The following is a 15,741-nucleotide window of genomic DNA, read 5'->3' as shown; positions in this document are numbered from 1 at the left end:
TGGGCCCCCTGGTGCAGGTCATCCCCACGCATGATCCCCCATGTTTCTCCACACACGCGTTTCACACCCATGCACCCCAATGCAAGTTCACACCCTCAGTTTCTCCCCATGAGTGTTTACTGCACACAGATCATACCCACACGCGTTCCTGCCACGGGAGTTCATACCCATGTCCATTTACCCCCAGGCAAGTTCACACCCGTGCGTGTTTAGCCCATGTGAGTACATTCCCACACTCCCTTTGTCCACACGAGTTTATCCCATGTGACTTCTATTCCCATGCATGTTTTGTCCACGTGTGTTTTCACCCCACGCGTGTTTATCGCCCAGCGTGCTGCCCTAGGGCTGTGGCACCAGGAAGCTGCTGCAGCCCCACGGGGCTAAGCTTCCTCCTTCAGAGGAAGGAGGCAAAGGCCACCGAGCCGGTCAGCGACGGGACCGCGCCAGACGCTGAGCAATGCCGGCAGCAGCGCTCGGCCCAGTCAAGGCCAGACCGAGGAGCCTCGAGAGCAGGAGCTCTGGTGAGGCCTCGGGCGTAGCCCCTCCGGCGGGCAGCCCCTCGGGAGCGGGAAAGGCCGCGGGGGAAACAGCTGCTGGGGGAGGCGGAGAGGGGCCCGCTCCCCCCTCAGAGGCGGCGCTGGGCGGCTGGGCTCGGGGCTGCGGCCCGGAGCGCTGCTGCTGCCGCCCGCCGGCTGCACCAGCGCCGCCCCACAACCGCCGCCACCGCCCCCGCCCCCGCCGGTACGCGCAAGGCCCCGCCGGCCGCCAATCACCGACCACGGCGCACGGCCCACGGCCCCGCCCCCCGCCCCCGCCCGCCCAATGGCGCCCCTCGCAGCCCGGCAGACGCCGTCACCCCGTGGCGCACGGCCGCCGGTTGGCTCAGGCGCCAGGAATCGTCACATGGGCAGAGATCAGCCCAGCGCGGAGGGGCGTGGCGGCCGCTGGCCCCGCCCCGCGACGCGGGGAGGGGGCTGGCGCGTCGGTGCCCGCGGGCCGGCGGGTGGCGGCGGGCGCTGAGGAGATGCTGAGCCTGATGGAGGTCGGCGGGTCCCTGCTGGAGCGGGTGGCCGTCGGCAACCCTCTCTCCCTGGTGCTGGCCGCCTCCGCCTTCGCGCTGAGCCTCGGCTACCTGTTCCAGCTGGGTTACCGGCGCCACGTCGGGTCCGACCAGAGGGTAGGCGCTGGGGGACGCGCGGAGGCTCAGGCCGCCCGCGGCGGGGTCAGAGAGAGGCGATGGGCCGGGGCGGGAGACCCGGAGGCCTCCGCCGCCCGCCCACGGGCGGGGTGGTCACCGCCGGGCGACCGCAGGGGAGAGCCGGGCGGCCTCCCTTCAAGGGTGCGGAGGGACGGGGGAGCAGTGGTGCGCTCACCTCTGGACAGCCCTTCTTGGGGAGCGCAAAGCAAGGGGCGGTAAAACCCGAGGCTGCGGCAGCAGGCTCTGGCGAGCGAGGAGCGTTCCCAGCAGCTCCCCAGGGGACGGTTTCTGACAGGAATGCTGCACTGGCTTGTCCCTTCGTCCAGCTGGGTGGTACCGCATGAAGCAGAGGTGCTTAGGTGTTGTAGAGGCGAAGGCCGTGCCCGGTACTGTTTCATCAGTGGAGCTTAAAAGAAGGCTCCCACGTATATATGAAACTCGTTGCTAAACTGCGATTGATGTTTTTGGGAGGCTGTTTAACAAATAGTCAACACCGTTTTGTTTCTGGCTTCCTTCCTTCCAATTGCAGTATCTTTGTGCTTTGCTTTCAGAGCAGGTTAGCAAGAATCTTAATCATCTTCATTATATTTTAATCTCTGCTGCTTTTGATTGTGGCTCACTATTACTCTATTTAAAAAAATAATCAGTTGTCCAAAGTTGGCCTTCTCACAAAAAAGTTTAAACAAAACATGTCTAAAGGCTCCTCTGTGTTAGTTTTATGTAAATGGACATGATTTTATTACTCTCTGAAGAAAATTAAATATTTATTTCTCATTCTTCCTCAGAAATACCCACCTTATATTTCATCAAGCATCCCTTTCCTTGGACATGCAATTGCATTTGGAAAAAGTCCCATTGAATTTTTGGAAAATGCTTATGACAAGGTATGTTTTCTCACATGACTGGCTGGGCATATTCTAAAATATTTTTGTGTATCTATTAAGTTCTCTATCTGGAGCCTGTTTGAAAGCAGTTCATTCTCATTTACCATGTCGAATATGGAATGGAGTGTGCCGGATAGGCTCTGGTTTCTTCAGATCTCTTTATGTACATTGTTGTTAGAGAAATAGTGTTTTCTGAGGTATCTCTTGATGATTCAGATTTAAAAAAATACGTCTGTGCATTTGGGTAATGCTCATAGCTGAATCACAAGTTAATTAAAAAGCCATTTTCATGACATTATTTCTTGCCTTAACTGGGAGCTTTTAATGTCACTCTTTACTAATCTGTGACCAGGCTGGAATGTAGCTGACCACCTCTGTAGGCAATTTGTTGAATTGTAAGGCCCTCTCCAATGTTAAAAGGGCAAGAAGAAATGGTCTAAGGCAATAGAGCCTTAATTCCAATGAAATAAGATTTACTGATCTGTTTCACATTGTCTAAAACATAAGCTTAAATCTTAGCTTGGTTAGCGTGGAGAAAGCCAAATTTAGTATGTGCAGATCTGCTGGAGATGAGCTTTAAACTTTAAAATCTTATTTGCTCTTAATTACCTATGCATAACTCCAAATCCAGAATTTTTTGAGGCAGTGTTTGTAGATTGCTGGAGATTGTATGTGCTGTAATCTCCCTGCTAGTTTTTGTAGTGTAATTGGTCTTTTATTTACATTTTTTTAAACTAAATGCTTTTAAAATGTGCAGCGTCATGTGTGTTCGTTATAACATTAGATATCACTAGTAAGTGTATTGAGAACAGAATTTAAATGTGGTTTAAAATATTTATATCTTTATTAAGTCTCTAGACACTTCGGAGGGTAAGAGTCTAAGAGATTTATGGAAGCCTGTACATAAAGAGATATGGATTTAATGATTTGTGGTGTTCTTGTTTAAAGTAAACTGGTATTTTTTTCTCTCCTAGTATGGACCTGTATTCAGTTTCACTATGGTTGGCAAGACATTCACATACTTACTGGGTAGTGATGCTGCTGCTCTACTCTTCAATAGTAAAAATGAAGATCTGAATGCAGAGGATGTATACTCTCGGTTAACTACACCAGTTTTTGGCAAGGGAGTTGCTTATGATGTCCCTAATATGGTATGTATTTTAAATATGAGTAGAAAAGTAGCATAATTTAAATTCTGAGTAGGCAGCCCTGAGCTCTTGGCTCTGTATGATGGGGTTGTGTGTTCATACGCAAGTCTGGCAGCAAGGCATAATGCAGTTGGTAAATTGTCTCAGTTGGATAATCAAGGCTGAACATGTTTAGGTTGCTTTATTTACGACCTGGCCATTCATCAGTCTGGATGCTATTTTTTGTTCTAGAAACCATCTAATCCCACCATAGAGGAAAAAGTAATAAGTGAGTCTGTCTTTCTTTCCCTGGCAGCATGCCACTGACTACAGTTTACTTTTCCCTTACAAGCAACGTTAGATCTTCCTTCTGAGAGAGCTTTAAGAGTGATAATTTTTCATTTATGCCATGCTAAATCTAGATACAGGGGTGTTAATTTGACAGTTTGCACCACAAGCTTTGTCTTGCTCTGACAAAAATCAGTCTTTATATGTTTGCAGAATACAGTTCGCACAGGTCCGGAAGCACAGTGGCTGTGTCATGTGGCATTGTTTCCAAGCTAAGCGTTGGCTGCTTTCTTGTTTGTGTGTGTTGTCTGTCATGACAGACTCTTAAACTGCAGAAGCCAACTTTTCCATGGACAGACGTGCTCCACTGGGACTCTCTATTCAGCATATGTTGACATTGACGGCCTGTTGTACGAGAGAATAGTCTGGTGGCAGAAACAGCATTGTGATGTACCTAATTTTCAAACTTTCAGTTTTGGCTTAATTTTGTTCATATAGATGCCAATCATTTGACCAGTAATAGTTTCTGTGGCCATCAAGACTTTTCCTCCTTAGCATGCCTGTTCATTCTTCCCTGCTGAAGGTGCTTGCAGTGACTGTTGCCCTCTTAATTATGTGGCTTAGGAGCAGTAATCACTAGTCTCTTTTCCTCCACAGCAGCATTTTGCAGTGATCCACAAAGTATGTACGTCGTTCTTACCCCATTCTTTTGGAAATCTCATATACAACTGACTGCCAAAAACTTGCCACTTTGTAAATAAGTAAGGGAGAACTTGGTTGTCTCTTGCTTTGTCAGGAAGTGTTGAATTGTGGATAGACAGTGTCACAAAGTTTGGGGGGAGGATTGTTTCTTTGTGTGGGTGGTGGGTTTTTTTGCACTTGACAGATTTGCGTCACTCCTCCCATCCCTTTGTGAAAGAAACCAGCAGGACTGCAGCCTGGATACCAAGTAGGAGATCATTTCTTGTGTCCTAGGAGACCTCTTCCATAAGTGGGGCCATGCTAACAGACTTGTTTCTACCAGTTCCGACAGTCGGAGGTCTTCCTCAAAAAGTCAAGGATGGAGTCAGGGATCCCTTTTGGAGCTGTTAGAGTGTAGAGGGTGCATGATTCTCTGCAATACATCTTTCATGTTCTTCTCTGGTATATACTAGTTTCAGAAAAGTGCCTATCAATCAGACATGGACTGCTCAGTTGGCCAGATTTTCACTGTGTTGTGTTTGTTCTTTGGATTTTGACTGTCATGGGATGTCTGCTTGAAAATGAAAGGTGCTGGTTTGTCTCTTAATTCTGGGAAAGTTCATCCACTTGTTGTTACAGCTGTTTTGACTTCTGCTTTCACACTCTACAGTTCATGGATGGATTTGAGTGTCTGTCTTCATTCAAGAGCTAGTTCTCCGATGGGACCTAATCTCATCCTTCAGGAGTTTTATAGAACTTTCTATAAGCTCCTTGGAAATGGGCATTTTTTACAACTATGTTCTTCAGGCGTATGGGGATGATTAAGGCCTACCTCATTGGTCCACCATATACTGCTTTTTTTCTGAAATAAGGTCTTTTTCTAGAATTACCCTAGTTTTTTCCCTAGAGTGTGTTTGAGTTCTGCTTTAGTCAAGAGGTTAATCTTTTCATATTACTCAGTAAGCCTTGAGTGCCTGTGGATGTCTGCTTCATTCATACCTTTCATACTAGAAGGACTTCTTCCTTTTTATCTCTGCAGATTCAGGTTCCTCAGAAAATCACCTGGGTTACTTTTTTCCACAGCTAGGAGATGCAGGGACTCTGCTATTGACATACACTGATTATCTCTAGTTGTGTGTTTCCCTATATGAAGCTAGTGAGGTAGCATGTCTGGTTGTGGCCAGAATGCATTCTGCTAGAGGTGAGCTGTTTTTTTGCATAGTGCTACCACCATGATGTCATTTCAGATGTAGAATCATAGAATAGTTTAGGGTGGTAGGGACCTTTAAAAGTCATCTAGTCCAACCCCCCCTGCAATGAGCAGGGACATCTTCAACTAGATCAGGTCGCTCAGAGTCCTGTCCAACCTGACCTTGAATGTTTCCAGGGATGGGGCATCTACCATCTCTCTGGGCAACCTGTGCCAGTGTTTCACCACCCTCATTGTAAAAAATTTCTTCCTTCTATCTAGTCTAAATCTACTATCTTTTAGTTTAAAATCATTACCCCTTGTCCTATCGCAACAGGACCTGCTAAAAAGTCTGTCCCCATCTTTCTTTTAAGCTCCCTTTAAGTACTGAAAGGCCACAATAAGGTGTCCCTGGAGCCTTCTCTTCTCCAGGCTGAACAACCCCAACTCTCTCAGCCTTTCTTCATAGGAGAGGTGTTCCATCCCTCGGATCATTTTTGTGGCTCTCCTCTGGACCCGCTCCAACAGGTCCATGTCTTTCCTGTGCTGAGGACTCCAGAGCTGGATGCAGGACTCCAGGTGGGGTCTCACCAGAGCAGAGTAGAGGGGCAGAATTACTTCCCTCGACCTGCTGGCCATGCTTCTTTTGATGCAGCCCAGGATACAGTTGGCTTTCTGGGCTGTGAGCACACATTGTTGGCTCATGTCCAGCTTTTACCCCCAAGTCCTTCTCCACAGGGCTACTCTCAATCCCTTCATCCCCCAGCCTGTATTGATACCAAGGATTGCCCCAACCCAGGTGCAGAACCTTGTACTTGGCCTTGTTGAACATCTTGAGGTTCACGCGGGCCCACTTCTTGAGCTTGTCCAGGTCCTTCTGGATGGTATCCCGCCCCTCAGGCATGTCAACCACACCACTCAGCTTGGTGTCATCTGCAAACTTGCTGAGGATGCACTTGATCCCACTGTCTATGTCATCGATGAAGATAGACAGAACTGGTCCCAGTATGGATCCCTGAGGGATACCACTTGTCACTGATCTCCATCTGGACATTGAGCCGTTGTCCACTATGCTCTGGATGCGACCATCCAACCAATTACTTACCCACTGAACAGTCCACCCATCAAATCCATATCTCTCCAATTTAGAGAGAAGGTTGTTGTGGGGGACTGTGGCAAAGGCCTTACAGAAGTCCAGGTAGATGACATCCGTAGCATCTACTGGGAAGGCATTTAGAGAGCCGTTCAAACTTTCATTGACATTCTACCACTGATGGATCATCCAGAACTTTCTTTTGAGACCCCCTTCTCTCTGCTCAAGCTGCTAAGTCTCTATCTCTTTAGTCTGATGGTGACTTTCAGTCATGTGTTTAGAAGAGCCACCCCTTACTCTTCAAAAGGAAGGAGTTACTTATTTACCAGTAATTCTGGTAATTGTTTGTTAATATGCATAGTCTATATATCAACTCATATTCACTCTCTGTCTCCTCCCTCCAAGCCTCTTGCAGATACCTTTGCATTGAGAGGAGCTGAAATGGCAGAGGATGTGTTCACTCCTGTGTGCCATTCCTGTCTCCATCAAGCTGGAGATGGAGATGGGGTAGCGTGTTGCAAGGGAAAACGTGCTTGTGTCTCTGCTCTGTGGCACGTATACCCTCTGATAGACTGCTGGAGTCCCCACTGCATTCTGGAACAGAAGTTTCTAGGAAGTAACCTTTCTTCTTATGCCTTTTGTTTTGTGAATAACTTTATAGTGTGTGCAGAGCCCTTGGTGGGAAGACAATTTTTGGTTTGTTGCTCATGGTATAGTGCAGACCTATAGGGCAGATGCCCTAATTCATAATTAGGGCTTAAAATTAATTGAATAATTTTCTGAGTAGATGTCCTGTCAATCCATTTAATGGTTCCCATCTAATAATGGGCTTTTTACCAGTAGGTTTGTTAGCTATGAGTCTATACAAAGAAAAAGAGGAAGAGGTGAGAAGGACGTGAAGCTCACCATTTTCCTAGGAAGCAGTTTGGTTTCTGCCTCTGTATGTGACTTCCTGGGCAGTGAGATCAGCAGACTGAAATATGGAATGTGCTTTAGATACATAACCACAAATGTAATCAGACCTGTCCTTGCAAAGTCTGGATTCAATCTTGAATGCTTCTTGTATCTTCAGCGATAAAGTTTAACAAAGATACTAAAATTATTTTTTGTTTTGGTACTGCAAAAGAGAGAACTGTAGCTCCCTTGAGCTAGTGTTTTACTTGGATGTTACTGAACTTTTGCTTGAAAAACAAGGTGAAAAACGGAATATATCTACTATTTAAATTTGAGTATCTGTTGTACCCTGCAGTCCTAATCATGATCTCTTTTTACTTCTGTATGTTCTTATAGTACAAATGATAATAAGTTGTTAATATGATGATCCTTGTACTGATTGCTTTTTCTGTCTTCGTTCCTCTAGGTATTTTTGGAACAGAAGAAGATGCTCAAAACTGGGCTAAATATTGCCCAGTTTAAACAGCATGTATCTGTGATTGAAGAAGAAACAAAGGAGTATTTCAAAGCATGGGGAGAAAGTGGAGAAAAAAGTAAGCCAGATCAGATGCATTTTTCCTCCAGTTTTCTGGGAAGGAATTAAGGCCAATGCAGTTTGTTTTTGTAAATTATTTACTGCAATATTAAAGAAATTAAAAATGACATAGGTAAAACTGTACTGAACATCAGAAGAAACGTGCAAAATACAGAGTTTGTTTAATCAAATTTAAGGCTATTGGAGAATAAAGCTGCTCAGAAAATCATTGAAAGGAGTGAAGGACTATCTTGCTTTGGCTTTCTTAGTCAGCTCATAGAGAGTGTACCTGTTGCCTGGCTGAATCGTGCTCGTTTTGCATGATACGAGTCAGCTCAGTGTAACCACTTCTTAGTCTCTAGGAGAAGATACTGCTCTGACTTCCCAGAGCCTATGTCAGAGATCTTAGCTCAGGGATCTTCTATGCTGAAAAACTGCATCTTTGAAGCTGATATGGTTAGCTCTAGTGATCTAAGTGGAATTCTTTTATTTCCCACCTGTCTTTCCCAACTAGCCTGCTAGACAGCGCCCATCACCATTGTTGCAAGCCCACAGTGGCATAACAGTGTCAGAAATATTATTTATTTAAACTTATATGTTTATATTTAAATATATAATATTTATATAGTACTTACGTATTTTAATTATTTATTTTGTAAGTATATAATTTTATTATATATAGTATAGGTAATAACATGATAATATATAATTTTATATTTACATGTATAAATATTATTATATAAAAACAATTCAATGAGCAGCAAAACTAACTGGTTTCCCATGGATTTGGATTTCAAGGATAAGTTTTTGTATGACTTCTTTTATATTAAGGATTGAGCTTCTGCTGCGTGACTTCCTTTGGAAGGGTTACTAGCTCTCCTAGAAAAATTTCTAGGAAGAAATACCTTAGAAAAAAGTTGTTGAAATCAGCAATCTAATTAAAAAGTTGTTTGAAGAGAGACCTGATAGACACACAGAAATTTAAAATTAGATGCTTCTTTTCCTAGTAATCTAATCTAAAACTCTATTTAAAATTATTAATCTGTGTCCAGTTACTTATTTTTCTCTTCTACAAAATAAAACTAAAGAATAACCTGTAAAACAACATCTCACTTGAAATGCATCTTCAGTAACATTTTTCAAATCTTTCCTCAGACCTGTTTGAAGCCCTTTCAGAACTTATCATTTTGACAGCAAGTCATTGCTTACATGGGAAAGAAATACGAAGCTTACTGAATGAGAAGGTGGCTCAACTGTATGCCGATTTGGATGGGGGTTTTACTCATGCTGCCTGGCTTCTGCCAGGTTGGCTACCTCTGCCGAGCTTCAGGTACCAGAAATAACAGATGAAGCAACTTAAGCATTTTGTCTAAACGTCTTTGTTGTTTGGATTCCCCTCCCTGTCCCCAATTTCTTGTTTGTAAGCTATGCTAGACGTCCCAATAAATCCTCATAAGCGTTTAATGTGTTACTTTGTATAAAATTGCTAATGGAAGTGTTTCAAATCACAGACGTCGAGATCGAGCACACAAAGAAATAAAGAATATTTTCTACAAGGTTATCCAGAAGCGTCGGAAGTCTGAGGAAAAGGAAGATGACATGCTCCAAACTCTACTTGATGCTTCATACAAGTAAGCAAAGGGTTTGAAGAGTTGTCATTTATAGATGTTTTACTTTAGCTTTGAGCTCTTCAGTTAAAACTGTCTACCAAAAAATAATAGTCCCTCATGTTCTGAATTGGTTTTGTTGCCAGCAATTGGTCCTAGCTGTATTCTTAAAAACAGCTTAAAAACTTTACTTGGAAAGGGTTATTTAGACTTCTGAGATTTTCATCAGTGGTCATGAGGTCGCTCCCTTTCTCTTTGCTGGCTGTTCAGTAATGATTTTCTTTAAGGCTCCTAGAAAGTCTCTCTCCCTCTGTTCTCCCTTTTCCCTACCGCTAGATCTTTTGCTGCTCCATTTAGAATAGGCAACAAAAGTGAAGAAGGAGAAAGTACATTAGAAAAATTTGTAAATACTACTGTAGCTGGAAACCTGATCAAATGAAGTTCTAACGTAACACCCTTCAACCTAGGGATGGCCGTCCACTGACAGATGATGAAATTGCTGGAATGCTTATTGGGTTGCTCCTAGCGGGGCAGCACACGTCCTCCACCACCAGTGCCTGGCTTGGCTTCTTCATAGCCAGAGACAAGTCAATACAGGACCAGTGCTATGCAGAACAAAAAGCAGTTTGTGGGGATGACTTGCCACCATTAACTTATGACCAGGTTTGTATGTTACATTATTCCAGCTGGGTATTTTTATACTTTTATACTTAAAAAAAACCCAAACAAACAAACTACAAACAAGCAAACATGAAATATAGTCATATGCTTTGCGTTAGAATAATAATCTGGCACAGTCATGCTATGGTAAGTTTGCCAGTGTATCTCCTCTATCATCTCCTTCTCTCCAAGTAAATTTTCAGCTTGCTACTGTTTTTTTAATCAGTGTTGATTAAGGAAATTACAGTTCCTACAATTTCTATTTAAGAAATTATAGTTCTGTAGATAGAGGAGGAAGATCCTCATATTCCCACTGAGGAAGGGGGTACAGTTTGACCTTGTTTTTTAATGAGGCATCAGAAAACACTTGTGAGACAGATTAGTAAGAAACTAGTCATAATTAATAGCACTGGTCAGAGATTTTTTCCTTCTTAATTGAATCAAATGGAAAAAAAAAAAAAGAAATTATCAGGGTAGCTAATGAAGTACATGTAAATATGAGCTGCTTACTCTTTGATTTTTTTAAAATTTGTTTTTAAATAGTATAAAATACCATTTTGTTTGTGTTGAATAAACTTGGCTATATTTTGATATATCATTTTCCCTGTATTTTCAGCTCAAGGATCTCAGTTTGCTGGATCGCTGTCTTAAAGAAACTTTAAGACTTAGACCTCCTATAATGACCATGATGAGAATGGCCAAAACTCCCCAAGTGAGTACATGTGTTGGAGCTAACTTCAGGAGAACAGGGCTGGAAGAGGCTGGGTGTGGGGGTGTCCCAGTTGGCAGAAGGAAAAACACGAGTGAGCAGTGTTTGCTGGCAGGGATGAAAGCTGATGGCATCCTGGGTCATATCAGTGGGAGTGTAGCTGGTGTTGATTGAGGAAAGCAATTAATACCTTGAACTGGATAGTTGTTACCTTCATCTGGAATTATTTGTGTCCAGTTTTGGACCCCTCTGGCCACCAGCAATCAAGATGTTGATGAAGTGAAGCAAGCAGAGGGCCACCAAGATGGTATGGGGTTGCAGCACTTGTCCTGTGAGGAGAGGCTGAGGGAACAGGGTTTGTTGAGCCTGGAGAAGGGAAGACTCTGAGGGGACCTAGTAACAGCCACTTGCAAAACTGACCCTATCTTTTAGCTATCAGTCTTACTTGAGTTCTTAGTTTGGTGCTACCATTTAAAGATTTTTGTTTGCCAGGCATTTTTTTAATAGCTATCTTGGAAGAATTTGACTTGCACTTAATACAATACAAGCTAAGTAAATCTGAAAGAAAATTTGCTGTTTGTACAAATAAGATAGTCAAATAACTTTTTAAAAGAATGTCCTTCCCATGACAAATGCTTTCAACAAATTTTAAGTTCATTCATTTTTAAAAAACTCTTTCTGTAGAATTGCCAGCCTTGTTAAAGCAGCAGAAAGGTTCCTGCAACTGCTTGAGCACCGTGCCCTGTACAATTAAAACAAAGTATTAGGCTGCATTAATTTCAAATGAGCTTAGCCAAAATCTCTTGAAATTCAAGCCTCATGATACAGCACTTTGGGTAACTCTTTAAAAGAAAAATGGAGAAATTTTGTGATGTGTGGGATCTCGTCTCTTGTCTTGTAGACTGTTGCTGGATATAATATTCCCCCCGGCCATCAGGTCTGTGTGTCTCCCACTGTTAACCACAGACTCAGGGACTCCTGGAAAGATGCTCTAGACTTCAAGCCTGACCGGTATCTCCAAGATAACCCAGCAGCTGGAGAGAAATTTGCCTACGTTCCATTTGGCGCTGGTGAGTCAGAAAAGGCAGCACCTGCCTGAGGGACTGTGTACTGAAGGGGCTCATACTGGTCGTCTGGGACAGCACCTCCCCACGCTGTAGCATCTGAGGATACTTTTTTTTCTTTCTATTGCTGCCTGAACGTTTTTATACTGTGAAAGTGCTGTTAAAAGAATGAAGTTGATAGTTGTGCATTAGTAGTAGCTGTATATCATTCAGAGTAGCAATCAAAACACATCTTTAGGTTAGCACATGTGATATTTGACTCAAGTCTTTTTAAGTCAAGGTAAAAACCTGGTAATACAAAGTCAGTGTAAGGCAGAGCAAAAATCTGCAGAGAGTCATAACTGCCAAAACAGTTTGCAGATATCACCACACTATGGTTATAGTTGATACCTCTTCTCAGGGTTGCAAACGCTTCTTTGGTGATACATAAATTTAACGCTTTCTGGTGAGGACAGAACAACACAATATCATCCAAATCACTTGGTCTGTTTTATGCAGTGACAGCTTATAAAAACAAGCCTTTGGTGGAGTTACATTCATGTTGTTTAGAAAGGAAAGAAGCAATTATGTTCCACAAAATTTTTAAAGCTAACTTGTTGTCAAAGGTGATTAATAACTAAGTATTCTAACTGCTGTTTATGGCTTTCCTTCTAGGCCGTCATCGCTGCATTGGAGAAAACTTTGCTTATGTTCAGATTAAGACTATTTGGTCTACTTTGCTTCGTTTGTATGAATTTGATCTCATCAATGACTACTTTCCGACTATAAATTATACAACAATGATACACACACCTACTAACCCTGTTATCAGATATAAGAGGAGGCCACTCTAAATTCTGGAGCTAAAACCTTACTTATTTAAGTTGTGTAAACTAACAGACTTCTGAATAAAATTGTGACAAAATGCGTGGCAAATGGAAACTGTTGCACAACAATAATCTACTGAATGCAAAGTCTTTGCATCCATTTTGTTTGCCCACACCATTTAACGCTGCTGTGTATAATTGCTTGTTTTACAAATTTCTCATTGCATTTTTAAAGAAAAAGAGTCTTTTCTATTGGTGTAACATTTTTAAGGTGCATGCCAGCTCTTTAAGGTGGAGAAATAAGTAATTTCTATAAATGGAACTCTTTGCTTTTGAAAAATAAGTGAAGATTACTTTTCCCCAGAGAACAAGGGGTGAGACTGCATACCTTACCTCTGTATTCAATGACAGGAAAGCTGTCAGGGAACAGGCAGTGAGGGGGAACGTACTTGGTGGTGCCCTGCCTTTGATATTTGTGATTCTGTTCCAAGCGAACTAGGTCTGGTCTTGGCTGATTCTTGGAAGTGCTCACATACTTACTTAAAAAAAGGTTACTGTACGCTGAGTAGTAGGCAGACTACACAATGTTCACGAAGTCTTTTCTGAGAATAAACAATTTAAATGTCTAACTTGAAGCAGTTGTAAAAGGCTTAGGTTCGGAAAGCAACAAATAATTTTCTAAAAAAACCTTGAAAGTAGTGATCTCTGGAAGCTTGATGTAAGTGTGGAAGTAACAATGTGATGATACAAACAACATGAATTTTGTAGATAACATGTTCGTGTATAAAATGGTCACAAATTAAGTGAAATAGCTGAATGTTGTCCCCCTTTGTACTGACTTGTGCAGGATTGTTAAACAGTGTCTGGTTCAAGAGTGGTGATGATAAATGGTAATGAGCTCTGGCTCACAGGAACTTGGAATTAAATTTATAAACAAACCTCTTGTGGGAGTTTTTTGTGCTCAACCCTGTCAATTCTGAAAAAGAATTTTTTAAGTAAATTTGTAATACACTCCTTTCTTTCTTTCTTGTAAGTATGAAGTCAGTCATGCAAAGAGCTCCCGCCCCTTCATCAGTGCTTACTGTAGCAAGGGCTTTGCCTTGTGTTTCCTGTTCTAAACTCGGGTGTAACTGTTATAAAACCTGGTGTTTGTATCGGCCACAGCAACTGAGGGAGTGCAATATCTTCCAGCCCTGTCACAGGTGACCAGGGTCTTCAGAAACCAAGCTTGAGCCTGTCTGCTCTTCTCATTAGTAGCAGCATTTTGGGATCTAAAAAGTAAAGCTGCAGCCACCACGAGTAGGAGGAGCACAGGTAGGAGCAACCTTTTCATTGTGAATAAGGGAGTGGTTCTTGAACACAGGTAAAAGCATGAAGTCTTTATTTCAGTACTTTGACAAAATACCCATAAAATTCAAAACTTCTACCGTTACAAAAATAGGTCTCTACAAGTGATACTCTGTCTGCACTGCCAGTAGCAAATATTACGAGTCATGTAACTTCAGTAGCCTTGCCAGAAAAAGTGCAAGTAAACTTTGCTGAATGTAGCTCAATTTCATTAATACACAAGTTTCATCTTTGTACCCTTTTGATAAATACACACTTCATAAGTTAATCATTTAAATTAGCATTCCACAAATATACATGTAATTTAATGGTGGGGTTTTTTTTGGTTTTGTTTTTTTTTTTTTGTTGTTCATGAACACAAAGTGCCTATATACATAAATCCCAGTCTGCGTGGGTGTGCCAGGATGGAACCGTATACAGTCATATAGCTGTGTTCATATTGGTCCCACAATATACACATTATACAAAAGCACGGAAAGAGCACAGATTTACAGAAGGCAATCCATTAACATCACTGCCAGTGATGAGATGTTGAAGGGGTATTATTATCTTCTCATGCCTGCGTGCAACTGAGTGTATGAAGTCGAACCTGTAAGATGGAGAAAGATTTTCATCAAGATTACTTGGAATAAGTAGATGAGAATTCACCAATGATGTGTTACCCAGCTGAATGAGCATGAAAGATTTTACATGGGAAATCTTTAAGGACAAAACTTCCTCAAATGATGGATTTTATGCTGAAGTAAGACTTTAACACAATAACGGCAAAAATGATCCCTACATCAAGTTTGATAAATTAAGTTCCATTGGTCTGACAATTTTCTTGACGCGTTTGTTTTACAACACAAAAACTACCATCATCTATGGGACAAAAAAGCTGTAACTTCTGTAATCAAAGTGGTAGGAGAAGAAATTCCCCTTGTACTTCCACATGCCAATCTTTTGGGTACGTTTTTCTCCATCTAGCTTAAAATCTTAGTAAGATGCCAACTGAATCCTTGCTGCACATTTATTAGCCATCAGGGAAAGCTGAAGTGTTACCAATAAACTCAAAATCTGTAATTAAAGCACACTTGTATGTCTCCCTGAAAAGAATTTTACAATTTTCTTTTTAATGAGCTTTTTGCTACAGCTCAGAACAGCCTCTTGTTTAAGGCTGGAAATGCCTAAAATCAAAGATGTTTGTTACGTATCTCGGAGAACCAGCACACGCTTTCTAACTTGGAACCATGCCTTGTACTACCCAGGAGTCACGGGGAAGACTGCCTGAGCCCTCACCTGACTGCACGCTGCCGAGTCGCCTTTGTAGTGCCTCCAGCCGATTGATGTAATCTGTTAAAGCTCTTTCAGGATCATAGTTCTGTAGTTGAGAACAGGCGAAAGAGACTGGGTTTAAATCAGCATGCATACCGTGGAACCTAGGGGCAGAACAACACAGACGTTTTTTAAAAAGCAAAATTTCAAATAAAACAAAAGTATCAGCAGACACAGCAATATACTGTAAGCAGGGATACCTTACTGACTGCATGTCTCTTAACTTACCCTTGTGGTAGCCAGCACATCATAGCCATTTAACCTCCCTGCCATTTATTGCCCAAGCCATCATACTGCCTCCCCCAG

At 42.4% G+C, this 15,741-nt stretch overlaps 2 protein-coding genes across 2 annotated transcripts in view; one reads left to right on the top strand and one right to left on the bottom strand.

Moving 5' to 3' along the window:
- Window positions 1–955: 955 nt before the first annotated feature.
- CYP51A1 (cytochrome P450 family 51 subfamily A member 1) lies at window positions 956–13,761 on the top strand. Its single transcript, XM_075492804.1, has 10 exons — window positions 956–1,177; window positions 1,984–2,082; window positions 3,057–3,233; window positions 7,821–7,947; window positions 9,084–9,258; window positions 9,440–9,559; window positions 10,003–10,198; window positions 10,812–10,907; window positions 11,806–11,974; window positions 12,623–13,761. Exons 1-10 carry the CDS (start codon window positions 1,025–1,027, stop codon window positions 12,799–12,801), a joined length of 1,491 nt encoding a protein of 496 aa, XP_075348919.1. The 5' UTR covers window positions 956–1,024; the 3' UTR covers window positions 12,802–13,761.
- A 395-nt stretch (window positions 13,762–14,156) lies between these two features.
- The window catches only part of AKAP9 (A-kinase anchoring protein 9), a 124,149-nt gene continuing 122,564 nt past the window's right edge, over window positions 14,157–15,741 (bottom strand). Inside the window, exons 50-51 of the mRNA XM_075492797.1 lie at window positions 15,400–15,539; window positions 14,157–14,710 (exon numbers count right to left, since the gene is read on the bottom strand). Coding sequence (XP_075348912.1) covers window positions 14,667–14,710; window positions 15,400–15,539 — 184 coding nt within the window. The 3' untranslated portion in view covers window positions 14,157–14,666. The remainder of the gene's footprint in view (window positions 14,711–15,399; window positions 15,540–15,741) is intronic.

Source organism: Mycteria americana, chromosome 2 (assembly GCF_035582795.1).
Source record: "Mycteria americana isolate JAX WOST 10 ecotype Jacksonville Zoo and Gardens chromosome 2, USCA_MyAme_1.0, whole genome shotgun sequence".
NCBI lineage: Eukaryota > Metazoa > Chordata > Aves > Ciconiiformes > Ciconiidae > Mycteria > Mycteria americana.
This window is presented reverse-complemented; position numbering and strand designations above follow the sequence as displayed.

Excerpts from the sequence above, each read along its gene's own strand:
- CYP51A1 (XM_075492804.1), top strand. The coding sequence starts at position 1,025 with ATGCTGAGCCTGATGGAGGTCGGCGGGTCCCTGCTGGAGCGGGTGGCC. Across the intron at positions 9,259-9,439 it reads CTACCTCTGCCGAGCTTCAG|ACGTCGAGATCGAGCACACA; the intron begins GTACCAGAAATA and ends TTCAAATCACAG. Across the intron at positions 10,908-11,805 it reads GAATGGCCAAAACTCCCCAA|ACTGTTGCTGGATATAATAT; the intron begins GTGAGTACATGT and ends CTTGTCTTGTAG.